This window comes from Panthera leo, chromosome C2 (assembly GCF_018350215.1).
Source record: "Panthera leo isolate Ple1 chromosome C2, P.leo_Ple1_pat1.1, whole genome shotgun sequence".
NCBI lineage: Eukaryota > Metazoa > Chordata > Mammalia > Carnivora > Felidae > Panthera > Panthera leo.
This window is the reverse complement of record NC_056687.1, coordinates 42,265,238-42,285,036: the sequence shown is the minus strand read 5'-3', so window position 1 is coordinate 42,285,036 and position 19,799 is coordinate 42,265,238. Positions and strand designations below refer to the sequence as shown.

At 35.3% G+C, this 19,799-nt stretch overlaps 1 protein-coding gene across 4 annotated transcripts in view; it reads left to right on the top strand.

The window, feature by feature from the left end:
- PROS1 (protein S) overlaps positions 1-19,799 on the top strand; it is a 74,459-nt gene that overhangs the window by 42,535 nt on the left and 12,125 nt on the right. For all 4 annotated transcript variants that reach the window (XM_042955731.1, XM_042955730.1, XM_042955728.1 and 1 more), the window contains exons 7-12: positions 2,684-2,809; positions 5,352-5,473; positions 8,117-8,232; positions 11,276-11,465; positions 17,957-18,124; positions 19,403-19,571. In XM_042955731.1, the coding sequence (XP_042811665.1) occupies positions 2,684-2,809; positions 5,352-5,473; positions 8,117-8,232; positions 11,276-11,465; positions 17,957-18,124; positions 19,403-19,571 (891 nt within the window). The remainder of the gene's footprint in view (positions 1-2,683; positions 2,810-5,351; positions 5,474-8,116; positions 8,233-11,275; positions 11,466-17,956; positions 18,125-19,402; positions 19,572-19,799) is intronic.

Below are 19,799 nucleotides of genomic sequence, written 5' to 3'. Positions count from 1 at the left end.
TTTTACTTTTTCTTTCTGCCTGTTGTCCTTTCTGTTTGACTCCTTTATCTGCCATAGGTAAATATTCAAATATTTGTGCTAGGTGTGTGGATGACTAAAAATGAAATCTCCCAGTCTGGAGTTAAATTTTGCCTTTAGAAATTGGGAGCAATTTTCCTTTTCCTTCCTTCCTCCCTCCCATGCCTCCTTCCTTCCCTCCTTCCTTCCTTCCATTCTTCCTTCCATTTTTCCTTCCTTCCTTCCTTCCTTCCTTCCTTCCTTCCTTCCTTCCTTCTTCCTTCCTCCTTCCTCCTATTCCTCTTCTTTTTGCTGTGAGGTTGAAAATTTAGTAAGTTAAAACATAAAGTATCCTTGTTCAACTTTATTCATATCTGCTTTGGGAAATCCCCAGATTGAATTCCTATTCAAGAGATGATCTGTCCCTCATCGTACTATAATGTTTAGTATAATTTACTATATTATTTAAAGTGCAGTTAAATGACTCTAAAGTGAACTTCATTCATTAACAATTATTCCTGAACCATTGTCCCAATTTGTGACTATACATCTTTCTCATCTGCCTATTTGAAGGTCTGTTTGAGGTTAGAAATTTAGAATACCAGTATTCTTAGGACACATTATAGAAAGCCATCATAATGCAGGAACCATATGCATTCTATAAGCAAATAATACCCATTTATACTTCTGCATCTTAGTACTTGAATGGTCTGTTCTTCTAAAGAAGTTGTAACTTATATTTTTAATTAAAAGGTATTTAATTCTTATCCATTGAGTTAATACACATGTATACAAATTATTACAAGAAGTTCTCACACATAGAATGTCCCTGATGACCAGAACATGTGTTCTGGTATACTTCATTTACGCAGTCTTTTTTTCAAATATTTTTTTCTTATTAGTCTGTTTTTTTTAATGTTTGTTTTTTTTGAGAGAGAGAGAGAGAGAGGGAGAGAGAGAGAGAGACGGAGCATGAGGTGGGAGAGGGATAGAGAGAGAAGTAGGCACAGAATCCAAAGCAGGCTCCAAGCACAGAGTCTGATGCGGGGCTCGAACCCCTGGACCATAAGATCATGACCTGAGCTGAAGTCTGATGCTTAACTGACTGATCCAACCAGGCATCCTGATTTACAGTCTTTATCTGTAAACTAGGTGATAGAAGAATATGTGTATAGCTATTACAATAAGGCCTTTGCCAAGATGTGGATATGCTTGAGATCAAGTTGCCAGTAATTGTCTAAAAATGGAAGAATGAAACTTTTTATCAGACATTAGATGTCAGTGTAGAGTAATAAAATCAACGTACTATAACTTGGACTCATATGACTTAAATAATTCTCTGCAATATGCCTGAAACCAAATAATTTTAGTCATATGTTTTTACTATTTTATTTTTAACGTTTATTTATTTTTGAGAGACAGAGCATGAGCAGGGGAGGGGTAGAGCAGAATGTAAAGCAGGCTCCAGGCTCTGAGCTGTCAGCACAGAGCCCGATGCAGGGTTCGAACTCATAAACCATGAGATTATGACGTGAGCTGAAGTCGGTTGCTCAATCCACTGAGTCACCCAGGCGCCCCTACTTTCATTTAAAAATATGGATTTTATAGCTCTTTTTAAAAAAATGAATATTTTATTTGAGGTAATTGTAGATTCACATACAGTTGCAAGAAATTATAAAAAGAGATCCCATGTACTCTTTGCTGAGTTTCCCTTAACAGTAACATTCTACAAAACTACAGTACAATATCACACCTATGACATTGACATTGATACAGTCATGATACAGAAAAATTCCCTTACCACAGGAATTGATTCAATTATTTCTGTGCATGCTTTTTTTTAGCTAGAGTATTATCTGAAATTTTGGTTATTAGTCTGTGAAAAAATTAAACTCTCAATTTTTTAGAGTAGAAAATATTTTTCCTATTCTGAACTTGTCTGTCTCCAGAGATTACAGATGAGAAAAGTTCACTAAAATAATTACATCTCCATTGAACTATTTCTGTCTCTTGCTTTGTTTTTCTCATAGATGTTTTTATCTAGTGACTAGCTGCAATCAATACTTTATTTCCTACTCTACCATGTAATATAATAAATGTGTCTGAAATTTCTGGATATTAATTTAGCACTAAAGTTTGTATTGGGATTTTATAAATACTTTGAGACCTTACTCAATTCCATTTTAAATTTGAATCACTCTTGAATACTTTAGCCAGCAATAATAGTATGCAGATTTAGCTAGTGTATATTTCCAAAGGAAAAAGTGACTGATGAGCCACCTCTTTTTTATTTTTTATGATTGTGATAATACAGAGTGAATCTACTTTTAAGAACATACTTCAAAAACATGCATTTAGGGGTATATATTGAGAATATGGTGAATCTTTTCTCCCATTTATTCATGTAATGTAACCTGGTAGATAAGAAAATAACTACAGCCCTCTCCTTTTACATAACTATAAAGAACATAGCAAACATCAAATTCCCTGTATGTGTGTATGAAGAAATCATATTTAGTAAACTAAAACATGGTGACAGATTTAAAATTTTGTTATTCCCAGGCCACTCTCTTTTCTCATTATATATATTAAACTAGATCCAGGAAACACAAATCAAGCATTCTTTGCTAGTATTCTCTGGTATGGGAAAAAATATTTTTTTTTAATCTGTTGGTTTCATTTATAGATGTGGATGAATGCTCAATGAAGCCAGACATTTGTGGCACAGCTGTGTGCAAGAACATTCCAGGAGACTTTGAATGTGAATGTGCTGAAGGCTACAGATATAACCCCACATTAAAGTTTTGTGAAGGTAGAGTTGTGGTGGTTATCATTGTTGATGGCACAGAGGGTGGGTTTGAGTCCTGCTTTCCTATTAGAAACACTGGTTCTGCTTGGAATTAGCAATCAGATGTTCTACGATGGCAAGCTCCGTGATGTAGCTTGGTCGGTTTGGGGGTCATTGGCTTCCTTCAAGAATAACAGTATGTAAGACACATGGTCTTTAGGTCTGGGGTTGTGCAGTCTGTTTGCCCTCAAAGCTGTGTATGAATTGGAGATCTTCTGTGGATGATAAAAATACATTCACATCATTTAAATAATATTCAAAGACGAAAAGCATTTCAACCTGGAAGGAAAAACATAAGCAAATGAAAGATAAGTTGAAAAATCACACAGGTGTTACATGGATGGTTAGAAACCTTCAGGTGTATGCCAAGCTTTTGGATGATTTTCTGTGCGTGTATTATTATGTCATTTATTCTCAAATAGGAAATGACATAGTTCTGTGATAATTAAATACGTGTAAAAGAAAAATCTCTTCATAAGTAAATGATAACTGAGCTCTAGAAATTTGAGAAGTATTGATTAGTACTGTCAGGACCTGCGCATTTGGGAGAGCCCTTTGGACTCATTACTTCATTTGGCTGAAGGCACACTGCCAGGTGTGCCCCAGAGGCTTAGATGTTTGGGGGATTTTTTTTTTATTATGGATATATGCAAATAGACTCATATCCTCCTTTAAATTTTGTAAAATTTCAAAATAAACTTAATATCATAATTAAAACTAATCAAATCAATAGTGGTTTTTCATAGTGGAGACATATATACATATATATATGCATGTATATATATATGCATATATATATGTATATATGTCTCCACTATGAAAAATGTATATATATATATGTATATATGATATAAGATACCCTTTTAACCATTTTTAAGGGTACAATTCAGTGGCATTAATTGCTTCCACATGGTTATGGAGCCATCAAGGCTATCTGTTTCCAAAACTTTTCATCATCCCAAACAGAACTCTGTAACCATTAAGCAATAAGTTTCCCCTCCTTCCTCTCCTAAACTCTAATCTACCTTTTGTCTCTATCTACTTTTTTGGGAGATAACCTTTAATCTAATTCCTCTCTATATTAATTTGCCTAAATCAATAGTAATTCCAGAATAGGTTTTTTTTCTCAAATATATGTGCTTCTCTTGATATTTTGATGTTTTACCTCCCATACACTCATCAAAAATTATACCCTCCACATACCATCTCTATTCTCCCACGACTCCAGACAGAAATTACTGTGGTAATATTCAGATTTATTATTAGCCAACTTCATTGTGTATACTGTAGTTTTATTCAAGAATGACAGACTTTTTTTAAAAAAAAAAGATGCATGTGTGGTACCTATGTACAATATTCAAAGTACTTTATATGTCATTTATTTTTTTTTTGTAAATCGTTTATTACTTTGGATTTGGCAATAGGTTCTTTTTTTTTAATGTTTATTTATTTTTGAGAGAGAGAGAGAGAGAGAGAGCACAAGCAGGGAAGGGGCAGAGAGGGAGAGAGGGAGACACAAAATCCGAAGCAGGCTTCAGGCTCTGAGCTGTCAGCCTGAACCGTGAGATAATGACCTGAGCTGAAGTCAGATGCGTAGCTGACTGAGATATCCAGGCACACTGAATTATATGCCAATTAATTTTAATGCTAAGGGATCACTAATTTTGGAGTTGTATGTTGAGGCATTTTATGGGGGAATTTATATGCCATGAATATATGCGTTTATGTACTTGGGAACTTTCAAAGATTGCAGGGTTCATTCATTGAAAATAGCAAGGATCCTATGTAGCTCTGAAGTGGACTTTAGATGAAGCGTATCATTACAACTTTCCAAGAATGACTTTCTCAAAATATGGAGTGAGGACAGGGCCATATCAAAGATTTCACGATATGGGAGATTATAGTACCGTGAGGTGTGTTTTTCTTTTTTAATTGGTAAGAAATAAAGATATAACCTTAAATATATTGCCACCATTAATCACTGCATTATGGGAAGTCAAATGATCTCGATATTATTTAATACCCGATTACATTAACCTTCAGTTAAAAGGGATCTTTTCCCCCTTCCCCTCTCTTCACTATCTGCTCCTCCTCCCCTTCCTCTCTTCTCCCTTCCTTACCCTTCCCTTTCTTTTCTTTCAGGAAAAGAATGGTGAAGCAGTCTTAATGGAATTTATTTAGTAAGAAATGATAGTTATCCTGAGACTCTTAGTCTTTTTTCCCTCAAATTCAAAAATTGGAAAATTAGTGTAGTTGTTATATTTTTACTAATTATTTATTGCTGAAAGTTATACATTACATTTGTTGCTTTAGGTGTATAAATAGATAGGCATTATGCTTGTAACTCATTTAAATTTCTGCCAAGTGTTGAAATGTGATTTCATGTCACAGAGATTCCTTTCACTAAAGAATCTATTATCACTGATTATCTTACACTAAAATCAGAATACTCCTCTTGGATTGAAAATGTAGAAGATATTAAGATTTATGTTCTCTTTTACCCCAGATGTGGATGAATGCTCTGAGAACATGTGTGCTCAACTTTGTGTCAATTACCCTGGAGGTTACTCTTGTTATTGTGATGGGAAAAAAGGATTCAAACTTGCCCAAGATCACAAGAGTTGTGAGGTAACATTTTGCAACGTTAAACTTCCCGTCTCTTTTCTAAAATGAGAGAACTGGGTACTTATTTCCATGTAGCTGAGGTAAGTCGGGGAAATACAGATATTCTATAATAATTGCTAGAGATCTAGCAGGCTCAGAGTCACAGCCTATTTACTAATTTTGGTCATGTAAGCCATAAATATTGGGGATAATTAGTGACTAGGTTTGGAAAAGGCTGCAAGGTCATAGTTCAGAGAGCACTCATCTGTATAGCCTATACGTTTTCAAAATCCAATGTGTATGTTTATTTAAAAAATTAAGACAAGCTGAGGTTCATACTTCTCTTTGTGAGGAAAAAAATCTTATGTAGAAACCTTAGCAGAAACATTTTCCTACATATACTTTATCCCACTCTTGATGAGTCTGATCACATTTTGTCATGTTGGTACTTGCAAGAGGGCTCATAAAATCTCAGGTGGAAATAACTGTCAGGATAGGATTCAGTGAGGTTTAAGTACATCAAAATTCAGAGAGGTTGATTTTGTTAATCTGTATGTCTCAAACTTGCTTTTAGTTACTTGGATTTAATTCATTATTGATCCAGGAATTGAATGTTGGGGGTAGCTTTTCCTTCACTGAAATAAATAGGTCAACATCTGAAGCTTTTCTCCCCCTAACTAAGGATCATGTGTTAGTGATTCTTGGTCCATCTCCGGCATTTCTTTTCATAAGTGAAGGTAAAATGTTATATGATCATGAAGCAGACAGTAAGAAAAAAAAAAACAAAAAGCAAAAAAACAAAAAAACCCACCTCAATAATGATTTAATCATGTATATACACAAACCTCTGTATGTGTTACCAAGATAAAACTGTCTATATCCAAGAATGAAACATTCAATATATGCTACCTCCTTGGTAAAGACAGGGAAGGTGAGATTATACTATATCTATGTAGTAACTTTGATTTTATTGAATGGAATTCCATGCCGCGTGAATGTCTACTTTGTAATTTAACCTTTTATTATTTTAGTATTCATAGTAGTTACACATCACCATCTTCCTTAGAATAGGTTTGTTAAAGTTCTAAGAGGAGATGAGATGTTGTTTCCGTGCCGTGTGCACAGTTCCCCCAGAACATCCCTGTATGTATGCCTGAAAACTTATCCCTAAAAATCTTTCCATTCTATTATTTTTTTTATTTTTTGAATGTTTATTTATTTTTGAGAGACAGAGCATGAGCGGGAGAGGAGCAGAGAGAGAGGGTGACACAGAATCTGAAGCAGGCTCCAGGCTCTGAGCTGTCAGGAAGGGGGCTGATGCAGGGGTCCAACTCACAAGCTGTGAGATCGTGACCTGAGCTGAAGTTGGACGCTTAACCAATTGAGCCACCCAGGCACCCAAAAATCTTTCCATTTTAATGTTTGGTGTTACTCTTAGGAAAAAAATACTTGATATTAAATTTAATGACTCTGAATCACTTTTTTGTAAATTCCTTGGAGACTAACACAATCTATTTGCTTGTATTTATCCTATCTAGGTTTTCTAGGCATTCTCTTTGATGCTGTCAGGCTGAGTCCAAGAACCTGGGTTGAGGTGGGGCAGGGTGTCCCCACGGGATGATCCAAGAGGTCCCTTGGCTTTGCAAAGTGTAGAAATCAAATGCAAACTGGAGAAAGTGAAAGCAGAGTTTATTGAATAGCATGAATAACAGAGTATAGCAGACAGAGTGTCTGGGGGACACAGGAAGGAAAAGAGAATGAGTCTCTTCGTTGTTTAGGGTTAGGGGTTTATATTGGAAAGGGTCCAGGATACATGTTCCTTCAGGAATCTAGGTAGGGTCCAATCAAAGGCAAGTGGTGGTGGATAATAGTTGTTATTTTATAATCATAGAAGGTAGGGGGTGTTGATGCCAGCATCAGCTGGGGTTTATTCGAGGCTAATGTCCTGCAACATGTTTGGGATCTGGTTCTTCTTAGATGTTATCAGGTGTTTGGGGGCCCTAGGACAAAACTCAGAAAATGATCAACTTTCTTGTTTCCCCCCTGGAGTGGGAATATGGCTTCTTTGGTTTCTATATAGACTCAAAGTGAAAGAGAGAACATGAGTAAATAGGGCCTGGCAAGAAGACAGCAGAAATGGAGCCTTTCTAAAATGAATTTCCTTCAACTTCCCTACTTCAGCTTCACTGTCTAGATAGTATATTTTTGCTCAGAAAATTTTTTCTTAATAAATGAATGAGTGTATGAGATGCTACTTATTGGTATATTAATTCTTCCATGATTTCTGACTCCAGTTTTTTTTTTTTTCTTCCGATGTAATTCTTTGAAAGCATCAGAACTGCAGTTAGCTAAGGGGATACATGTTGTTACTGGAAGGAAAAGGTTGTGTTTTGGGCTGAGATTTGCAAAGGAAATATTAAGGACAAAAATATAAAGCCACACACATTGAACAAGAGTTTAAAACATGTGTTCTGGGAGGTTTTACTTATGGACTATATAAGGAAGTAAAAGCTGTTGCTTTATTACCAAGGGTGTTCTTTATTTAATGTATCCCAAAGAATACATTTGACAAGATCACTAGGAACCAGAGAAAGAATGTATAACCTGACACAAACAGCAAGCAATAATCTATGCATTTTTTTATGTGCTTTGTTTCCTTTTCTCCAGGCTGTTCCAGTGTGCCTTCCCTTGAACCTTGACAAAAATTATGAATTACTTTACTTGGCAGAGCAGTTCATAGGGGTGGTTTTATATTTAAAATTTCGTTTGCCGGAAATCACCAGGTGAGGTACTAATGTCAGTGATGATCTCTAGAGGTAAGCAGGTAAGGACAGAAGAAAAGTGACCAAAAAGGTTTGAAATGTATGAAATTGCACTCCCAATTAGATAATTTAGATATATTATCAATCCGATAATTTAGGGAACCCTAACATTAATTCACCCCTTCACACATGTAATTTTCATGCTAAAATCATTTGGGTCATTCTAGGCTGACCTTCCCCAATGATCATTGTACCTTAATCCATCCTTCTTCCATTTCTAGTGAATACAAATTTACTAAGAAGTTGGGAAAGTAAATTTAATATATTTGTCAAATTTTCATTCTTCTTTATACATGTTATAAAAGCTAAGTAAAAAGAAAATGCTGGAAGTATTGCTTTCAGAATATAGCTGTATTCATAATTACTAAGGAAAATTCATAAGATTGTGTAAGTGGTATTTTAAAGAAACACATCACATGATTTTAGTTGATTGAGTAGCTTATCTGCTATTCCTGTAGTTAGGTTGTGTCTAGGGAAAGAATAGTTGTTGATGATTTAGAGTCATGATTCTCCTTTAATTATCAAATTTTCTAAGAGTCATATATGATTGAAACTAGAAAAAAGGAAATTAGAATTTTGTTGTAATAATAGAAAGGGAATGTATTTAAGACTGATTACAGAATCCATATTTTAAAATATTTTAATTAGATAAGCATGCATATGTACAATTTAATTCATTAGATACATGAATGATTATTCATTAAATAATTCACCTAAATTCATAGAAATTGTATCCTTAAGGAACATTATTCTAAAATTCACTAATGCAATTGTGCTCCTTGAACACTCTTTTATCTACCAAGACTTGGTTTTCCCCTTTAATATCTCAGAGCAAATAATGTCATCTAGTGACATAGACTGGAGACATTTCCTTGCTAAGATAATAATGAGAATGAGAGAGAAAAAGGTTAATTATTGCATACCTTTAGTCACTATCAGGAGGATTCATTTCTGACAATTCACAATAGCTTGGGCTGTAACACGGAATAACATAAGCCAAATTATTATTTTTTCCAGTATTTATTTGTCCTTTATTTATATAGTTTAAACTTTTTTATTGAAGTTTAATATATATGTGTGTATAGAAATAAACACGTATCTTAAATATACAACTTGATGAACTGTTTATAAACTGCCACCTGGTAACCAACACAAAGAATAACTAGTGCTTTGTTGTGGCTTTTTTCCTTTTTTTTTTTTTTTTTTTGCAAATTCCTTCAGCTCCGTCTCCAATGATCAAATACTTGTCCCACCCTAAAGTTAACAAATTCACTCTTCTTTTTCATTCTACAAAACTTCAGAGAAAGAATGAATTGTTCCCCGGGGTATGCTGATGTATTCCAGACAGAAAGAATGTAGAACACAACTCTTTGTGTTACTGGTGTAGCATGATTTTGCAAAGAGAAGGAAATTATCTCCCTAAGAGGATCAACTTCTGGAAGATCCTGAGCATACGCAGATTTGGGTTTTGACAAGATAATACCTGCTTCACATCAGCAAAATGTGATGATTATGAAAGAGAATAGAGGTCCTTATCCTAAGCAAAAGTAAATAAACAAAATAATCTTAGTTCAGTAAATCCCTACTACATTGTTATCTGTCCAACATTCTTCCCTCCACATAACCTCTTTAAAATATTTCTTTGGAATTCTAAAGATTAAAACATTTATTTCATCAGCCTTTCTTTGTTCTATTTGAAGTTAAGTCTGTTCCCCATTGCATATAGTGCCTCTATGGGGATTCTTTCTTGCCTTTCTTGCAAATTATCTGAAGTCCTGACTTTTTTTTTTAACTTAAATCACCTTTATTTTAATTTAATTCAAGTGACTAACAGTTATACAACTATTTTTTTCTATTCCCTGTTTGTCTTTTTTCAATCATTTTGATTTGATGGTTTCTTGGAAATGTTAATGCTAATTTTCATTACAGTGTCATAGGGCACTAATCAATACATGTTATTTTTTCTTAAAATTTATTTATTTATTTTGAGAGAGAGAGAGGGAGAGGGAAAGCATGGGAGGGGCAAGGAAAGAGGGGGAGAGAAAGAATCCCAATCAGGCTCTGCACTGTCAGCGTGGAGCCCGATATGGGGCTCAAACTCATAAAATGTGAGATTATGACCTGAACCAAAATCAAGAGTCGGACGCTTAATTGACTGAGCTGCCCAGGGGCCCGGATACATGTTAGTTTTTAACCCAGCATTTCTAAGATATTTCCTCCCCTGTAATAGCTACATATATACTCAGTGTCTTAATAGCAACAGACATTACCCAAACTCAGGTACCCCCAAACATATGACTAGACTATATCTTTTCAGGTCTCCTTCCATGTGCTCTAGTGTAGTGATTTATACAATTAAAGCTTTGGAGAACGTTTTTAAATCAAGCTAACAGATCTATCTTAGAGTTTTTTACTTTACTTTTCTTACCGCACACAAAGACTTAATTATGTTTGCAGTCATCCAGATGCTGTTTTGTATATCTCTGTGAGTGATTCCTTCCTGACATATATGAAGTCACAGGGAAAACAGGCCTTTTGATGTATAAACCAATCATGAGATGGTAACATCTTTTACTAATCAAGGATACAGCCAAAAAAAAAAAAAAAAAAAGGAATCTTAACATCAGATTATATAGTGTATAAAAAGCTCCAGGAGAGATACAATATATCTAATATTTTGTACATATGTATGAATTCCAGCATTTACAAGAGTACCTTCAAAACAAATGCCAAAAAAAGATGAAAAAGTACCAAAGCATCTGTTCACTGGAGAAAAAGTCTCCAAGAATACGAAAGAAAATATAATACCTTGATTTTGAGCATACACAGAGCCAGAGATAACACATGAACAGTCTAATCGTGCTCTACTTTTTTACTAATTCCAGGAAAGAAAGAAATACTTGACTCTTTCAACATATTACTGTTTCTAGTATAAGAGAAAAAGAATAATGCATTAAGCATTCCCTATTTCTCTATTAAGGCTCTCTCTTTGCCCATTATATAGATTTTCAGCTGAATTTGATTTCCGGACCTATGATTCAGAAGGTGTTATCCTGTACGCAGAATCTCTTGACCACTCATGTTGGTTCCTGATTGCTCTTCGTGATGGAAAGATTGAAATTCAGTTTAAGAATGAATATGCAACCAAAATCACAACTGGAGGCAAAGTTATTAATAATGGTTTATGGAATACGGTATGTTTTATAGATTTTAGAAAGAATATCTCTACTTTAACACAGTTTAACATCATTAATAATTTATTTCTATGGTGATACCAAATCAAAATGGAGTTGGATTTATTTGATGTTATATGAAGTATACTACATACGCTGTAAATCCTTGAAATAGTCTGAGAAATGATAATGTCACAGAATATATTTAGGATTTTTGTAACATTGTTTTCAGTTATTTGCTTAAACTACTCTATAACTTTTTACCTTTTTTAATGACTTATTGATGTCCCTCCTATAGGTTATTAGCGGGCATAACAGTTTATGCAAAGATACTACTGATCAAGGACAAAAATACTGAATAGCCACCAATATTTTTTAAATGAAAGAGAAATGCAATAGTAACATAGAAATACACATCGAAAGACTAGTACATATAGTAATTAATTCAATTTCAAATATTAGCATATAGATAAGGAACCAATTTGTATAGAGAGTATATACCAGCCAGTACCAATTACAGTGCTCTTTTAGATAATCACTAAAAGTGAGCCTAAAATGGAAGTTTTCGTGAAGGGAATACTTTCATCTATAATGGGGAGAACTCTTTTCTGCAAGAGTCATTGCTGTTTTCAGCAGGTTCTAACTGAGAAATCAGCTTCACCTTAGAACGTGGTACCCAAAAGAGACACTTTATATGCCTGTGGGATCTGGCAAGAGGTCTATATTGAAAAGACATGTGACATCATCACTACATTATTTCATTTCTTTATTTACCCACTCGTGCACTCAAATATTAACTAAGCCTTTAGTGAGCACTTCTAAAATGTTAAGTGCCTGGGGCTCCTGGGTGGCTCAGTCGGTTAAGCATCTGACTCTTGATTTTGGTTCAGGTCATTGATCTCACGGTTTGTGAGTTCCAGCCCTGCATCCGGCCCTGTGCTGTCGGTGCGGAGTCGGCTTGGGATTCTCTCTCTCTCCCTCCCTGGCCCTCCGCCACTCATGTTCACATGTGCCGTCTGTCTCTTTCTCTCTCAAAATAAATCAACTTAAAACAAAGAATTGATGAAAATGCTAAGTTCCTGAGTTCAAGGCACTAGAGCTATGGCAAGAGATTTTCCTTGCTCTTGAGCTTACTTGGCACCTCACAATTTAACAGGTGATGCCTTATGAACTAATACAATATAATGTGAAATCATTACAGTACAGGTAGCAAATAAGGTACAGTTGCGCACAGATATGGTTTACCAAAAATGGGGCTATCTGTCCTTTGATAGCCATAGATTTGGGGCTCTGGACTCTTAAATACACTTTTTTTTTAAGTTTATTTATTTTATTTTGAGGGAGACAGGGACAGCGGGTAGTCGGGGAGGGGTAGAGAGAGAGGAAGAGAGAATCCCAAGCAGGCTCTACACTGTCAGTGGAGAGCCTGATATGGGGTTCAAACCCACCAACCGTGAGATCACGACTTGAGCCAAAACAAAGAGTTGGATGCTTAACCAACTGAGCCGCCCAGGTGCCCCGGGGCTCTTGACTCTTGACCAAACAATGTCTGCGCATGATCAGATGCAACTGTCAGAGAAATCACTAAAATTTTCTGGCTTCTCCAAATGCTCTCATTAGCGTAGCTTTGCCGCTACATCTTTCCTACTGCATCTATACGTAGAATACTTGGCTCATACAGCTATTCCTCCACTGTCCTAGAGAATACATTTTTAAGTTTTTTAAAAAAAATTTTTAATGTTTATTTTTGCGAGAGAGACAGAGCGCACGTGCGCACACACACAAGTGGGGGAGGGGCAGAGACAGAGAGGGAGACACAGAATCCAAAGCAGGCTCCAGACCCTGAACTGTCAGTAAAGCCTGACGTGGGGCTCGAATTCACAAACCGTGAGATCATGACCTGAGCCAAAGTTGGACGCTCAACCGACTGAGGCACCCAGGCGTCCCATTTTTTTAAGTTTATTTATTTATTTTGAGATGGCAAGCTTGAGCAGGGGAGGGGCACAGAAAGAGGAAGACAGAAAGGCAAGCATACCCCGCACAGTCAGTGCAGAGCTCGAAGTGGGGGCTTGAACTCATGGACCATGAGATCATGACTTGAGCCAAAGTCGGACACTTAACCGACTGAGCCACCCAGGCACTCCTGAAGAATACATTTTATTGCCTCGTGTCCCCACATCTCCTATCTAAAAATCACTAAAATTACTTTTTCAGCAAAAGAGAGCAAACAGAATTTTTCTGATCAATTGATACAAATTGAAAATGTCAGCTGTTTGGAGGAGAATTTAGATACATTTTAGGTAATATAGAATATATATAAAGAAGGTAAATATTTACCTACAAGGCTAACATCTTGAGTTGCAGATAGTGTTTACTAATGAATTATCCATGAATGATATGTTAGAGGCAGGATTCTGGATTGGATAGAAGGCAGCTAGCTATTCAGTTCCATACATTTTGTCTTCTATATTTATGATTCTTATTAAAAATAAACTATTATTTAATGATATGCCCATATTTTAAATAAAACAAAATTTCCCTTTGTAAATTGAATACAACTTGACATTAAAAATTTAAGAATAATAAGGAAATCAGAGAAAAACTTTAATCTGGTAATAAATTTGATGCTGGCTAGTTTTTAAAAATTCTTAATTTGATAGTTTAGGAATTTATGAATTTTCTCCCCCGCCATTTAAATAAGATTTCTTTTCTCCCTATCTTTCATTTAAAAAATATTACTTCATGGTATTTTTACCATTTTACAGTTTTGTTGGTTTGTTAATAACTTGTACAGTTTCAGGCAAATTTATGCAGACACAGAAATTATCTCAAATAAATAGATATCTCAAATAAATAGATTAAATTGCTTTAATTGACAAAGTTAAGTTATATTAATCATTAAGCATTAATACTTAAGTTACATTAAGCAAACTGGAGTGTTCACTTAGTACCATTTGCTTCACTAATTTTAAATAATTTTAAAATTTCAAATAAAATACTTTAAACTTTTTTTTAATGTTTATTCATAGTTGAGAGACAGAGACAGAGGTGGGGGCAGAGAGAGAAGGAGACACAGAATCTGAAGCAGGTTCCAGGCTCCGAGCTGTCAGCACAGAGCCTGATGCGGGGCTCGAACTCACAAACAGTGAGATCATAACCTGAGCCGAAGTCAGATGTTTAACCAACTGAGCCACCCAGGTGCCCCTCAAATAAAATACTTTGAAAATAAGAATTTAAAATGTAGAGCTTAGGATTGTTGTAATTGAAATAAATGGAATGTGGGTAATTGTTAATTAAAATGGTTATAAACCATAGAAATAAATAAGGCTATAAATCATTACATCTCATATTTAGGTATAATTCCAATATTGGTGGGAAATTGGTACTTTGTACCATATTTTTATTCATTAAAAAAGGTATTTATTGAGTGCTTTATGTGCTGTTCCTTCTTTTAGGTAGTGAGGCTACGATAGTGATTAAAACAAAATCACCACTCTTGTGGAGCTTGCACTCTAGTGGTGAGATGTTAACCACGAATGCATGAACAAAATAGCTACGTCAGATAGTGGTTAGTGCTCAGAGGAAAAGGAAAAGCAAGGCCAGGCAAGAGTCATGATGGTGAGTGTGCATGTGGAATCAGGAAAGCCATCTCCGATGAAATCACATCTGACCGGAGACTTGAGGGCACAAATCATGAGCAATATATGGGGCAAGATGATTCTGTGCCATATGAACAGCAAGTACAGACCATCAGGCAAGCGGATGTGATTGTTGTATTTGAGGAACAACGCAAAGCTCAGCATAGATGCAGTGGAGTAAGGGAGGGAGGGAGGAATAGAAAATGAGGTTAGAAATGTGGTCTGGAATAACACCAGGTAGGGCCATGGGGACTCTATTGAGAAATTAGATTTTATGCTAAGTAGAAAGACCTAAGATGATTTTGAGAAGTGACATGATTTAATTTGCATGTATGTTAAAAGATAATCAATTCTAGGGGCACCTGGGTGGCTCAGTTGATTGGGTTTCGACTCTTGATTTCAGCTGAGATCATGATCTTATGGTCTGTGGGATCGAGCCCCATGTCGGGGCTCCACATGCACTGACAGTGTGGAGCCTGCTTGGGATTCTCTGTCTCTCACTCTGTCTCTGCCCCTCTCCCTCTCCCCCCCCCCCCCCCAAAATAAGCAAACACTAAAAAAAAGAAGATAATCCTAATCAGGACATGATGACTTTGTGGAAACTAGATAGTAGAGAGACAGGAATGAGACAGGATATGGGCTTATGAGACCACTGGACCACTGTAGTAACTCAGTGGAGAGAAGATGGCATCTCTGACTAGAGCGTTGATGGTAGGTGGTGAGAAGTGATCAGATTCTGGATATACTTTTGAGCTTCAGCCTTCAATTTAAGGTAGATAAAAAGTTTTGAATATTCAACATAAAGAGGGGTTTAACAGCCATGAGATTGATTATTGTTTATCTGTGGTTCTAAGCTGTCTCATCAAGTGCCCATATATTCATAATGCTCCTTTCCTGTCCTATAATGAAATGCATCAATAATGTAAGCTACTTTTGCATATCCCTAGTAGAAACCAATATAATACCCTAATTACCATACAAAGAAATAAAGGGAAGTAATTTATAAGAAAATAATACATATTTCAGTATATAAGGGCTCAAGTGCAAGCACAGTATTTGTCAAAGCTTGCTCCTATATGTAGAATAATGTGAAAGCTGCAAATGAAGACTCATGCTGGAGTATTGTATTGGCAATTCAAATACTGTAAAGGCATAGATACCATCAGTAAAGGTGATCTTCCAAAATAGTATGAAACTCCTGGTAAAGATCCACGCAAAACAAACATCAATTTATCCTTGGTTTGCAAGACTGTTGATATTCTTGAAAAATTCAGTGCATGCTGAAATGGTACAAAAAATGTTTTGTGTTCATATATGCCAAACTCAGATAAGCATGAGTACACTCTGCATGAATATCCTGCAGGGATATTCAGAAGGTTTGCAGGATATTGGGCATTTTATTATTTTGCATGACGATCCTCCCTATTACAGGTATCCAGCATCTTGCAATGTCAGCATGCATCCTACTCATTGCAACAGCTAAGTACCCTCCCCACCCCCAAATTTTCCAAATGCCCTAGAGTGGGAGAGTAGAGCCCCCATTTAAAAGTATTTGCATGACTAAGGGGAAAAAGGTCTGAGAACTGAGCTCTGGGGCTTATTGTAGAGGTTGAAAAGAAAAGGAGGAGCCCCCAAAAGAGACAGAGATGGAGTGGTAAGACTTCCAGAAGCAAGCTAGACTGAGGTTCTAGAGGCTAACTTAAATTTCTCCAGAACGGGAGAGTGTGATGCTAAGTGAAATAAGCCATACAGAGAAAGACAGATACCATATGGTTTCAGTCTTATGTGGATCCTGAGAAACTTAACAGAAACCCATGGGGGAGGGAAAGGAAAAAAAAAAGAGGTTAGAGTGGAAGAGAGCTAAAGCATAAGAGACTCTTAAAAACTGAGAACAAACTGAGGGTTGATGGGGGGTGGGAGGTAGGGGAGGGTGGGTGATGGGTATTGAGGAGGGCACCTTTTGGGATAAGCACTGGGTGTTGTATGGAAACCAATTTGACAATAAACTTCATATATTGAAAAAAAAAATTTCTCCAGAAGGGAATAGTCATTTGAGTAAAATGATACTGATTGGCTGCATTGAGGACAGAGCATTGACCAACTTTAAATCTGTAAATGTTACCAAAGTTATTTTACATTAGAGCATAATTTTTCTCTTCCTATAGTGGTGCTTTAACATGCCTACCTTTTCACTTCCATTACTGATGAGTAAAAGAAGAGTTTTCATTTTGAGTGCTAGTGTTTTGCTTGAGGAGATTGGTTCTTCAAGTCGTCTTTTTGGGAGGATTTTTTATTGTTGTTTGCCATCACTTTCAATCTTTTTTAAAAAACCAAACCACTTTCAAGTTGGAAAAACCCAATTTAATTTTATGTATTGTGTTTCCTTATGACCTCAATTACTTTTGAATTTTGAAATAAAATATAATTTGCATGTAATGAACGGAACACTAGAGATACTGATTTCTCATAATTTATATTAAAAATTTATTTCCCTTATTGATTCCATATGTATACTTCCAGACAATTGCAAAATAAGAACACTTAAAAGTTTCCTAAGATTTTGTATAATTACACATTAGGGTTGAAAGATGTATTATAATTGAATGTTTAAATTTAAAAGAATAATATTGATTTTTTTACCTTAAAATATTCATTTACTTTTCAGACAAGAATTATCACTTTAAAACACATTTTTACCACCTTTATAGTAATTAGACATTTCAAATGGGTTTATGACAAATTAATTATTACATTAAAATGATTATTTTGAAAAATTATTTACTGGAATAATACCAGGATTTTTTCAATCTTAGTGTTTCAAATGACATGCAGTGATGTTTGGTTGTTTGATAATTTCTGTATTTTTAATTGTAGGTCTCTGTGGAAGAATTAGAATACAGTATTAGTGTAAAAATAGCTAAAGAAGCCGTAATGAATATAAATAAACCCAGAAGCCTTTTTAAGCCTGCAAATGGATTTCTAGAAACTAAAGTTTATTTTGCAGGATTACCTCGGAAAGGGGAGAATGTACTCATTAAACCGGTAATGATCCAAGCTTCTATCATTTATCATGGATGAATTCCTCTTGTCTGTAATAGATTTGAAGATGTGTTTTTCTTATAGTCAAAGAAGTTATTTTGTTGAACACACCAACTGTGACAACTTGAATTGAACAAGGAAAAATCACATAGTGATCCTTGAAATTGTATTAAGGAAATAAGAAAATGAATGTCGTGTTTTTGAGCCCATATAAATCCCCAGTGTTACCCATGGAGAAGTAGGCCTTTTCAATTCTCAAGCATCAATTCAGTGTCAACATAACTGTCCATATTCAGCTATTGCAGATACAAATACATTTACTTGAGTCCAAAAATACAATATTTTATGGAAGCCAGTCAAAGAATTTTCTTAGGTCTATTTTAGGACTTAAAATTTGGGAGATAGAATAGCGTGTAGGATAGAACTTCTAAAAATCTTAAAAAAAAAATCTTTGCTGGGAGTACAACTTCAGCCTGTCATAAATTGAAGTTATAAATAAAAGATGATTTTCTGCATGTGATGTTTGTCTAATAACCATGGAATAGGTTTTATGAAGGAGACTAATCACTGTCCTTGAAGAGCTTTAAAAATTTCATTTGAAGTCACGGGCCTGCCAATTATACTTGCTGATCTACCTTAAATATTTACTATTTTATATCCATCTTTTACTCATGGCAATTCAGTTACCATAACTTTTGAAAGATTTCTGCAATATGATATAAAACCTGAATTGGTTCACCCATGTCAGAGTCAATGTATCTGTTCCTTTGAAATTGAGAAATCAAGACATTTTAAAAGTAAAATAAATTATTCAAAAACTATTGGTAAAATGGCTACTGTGTGTCTCGAGTCTGGATGCTTTTTTGACTGAAGAAAGCAAACACTTTTGTTCCCAAAGACAGTCAGGGTCTGATGGCAAGACAAACCTATATTATAAATGCAACTAAAGAAAGCAGCTTGCAGCCCAGGGCCACAGCTAGTAGCATACACGGAACTTGAGAGCAGAAAAACCATCTCTGGCTGGGAAAAGCCAGTAGGACTTGAGGTGTTAAAAATCATTAGGATCCCAGTGGGGCTCTGTGATGGCATAAACTGAAAAAGACTGTCCATCTGAAGGGTACCTTAAAAAATTAGATAAAATTCGAAACATTTAAAATATTTTAAAATGTCGTCAAAGAAAGGGTTTTCCCTCTAAATGAAAACTGCATCTATATTCAGTTAAACCACTCTGAGTCTGACTTGTTTAAGTTGCACTCCTTGACCTATATTTCAATTGGTTAGATTAACCCTCGTCTAGATGGATGTATACGAGGCTGGAATTTGATGAATCAAGGAGCTTCGGGAGTAAAGGAAATTATTCAAGAAAAACAAAATAAGCATTGTCTTGTCACTGTGGAGAAGGGTTCCTACTATCCTGGTTCTGGAGTTGCCCTATTTAGCATAGATTATAGTAAGTGATTTCTCATTTTACTTCTCTTTTCTCATTAATGACTAAATTTATTCATTGACAAACTTCAGTAATTCCTTCAGTAAACATTATGGAGTACTTACTATGTGCCAGGAATGGTGTTAGGCTAATTCTTATTGTTATATATTTTTTAAACTAACTTTTTGAAGTATATTAGGGGGAAAAAGTAGTTGAATATGCTTATGTTATTATTTAAAGATTATTGGCACA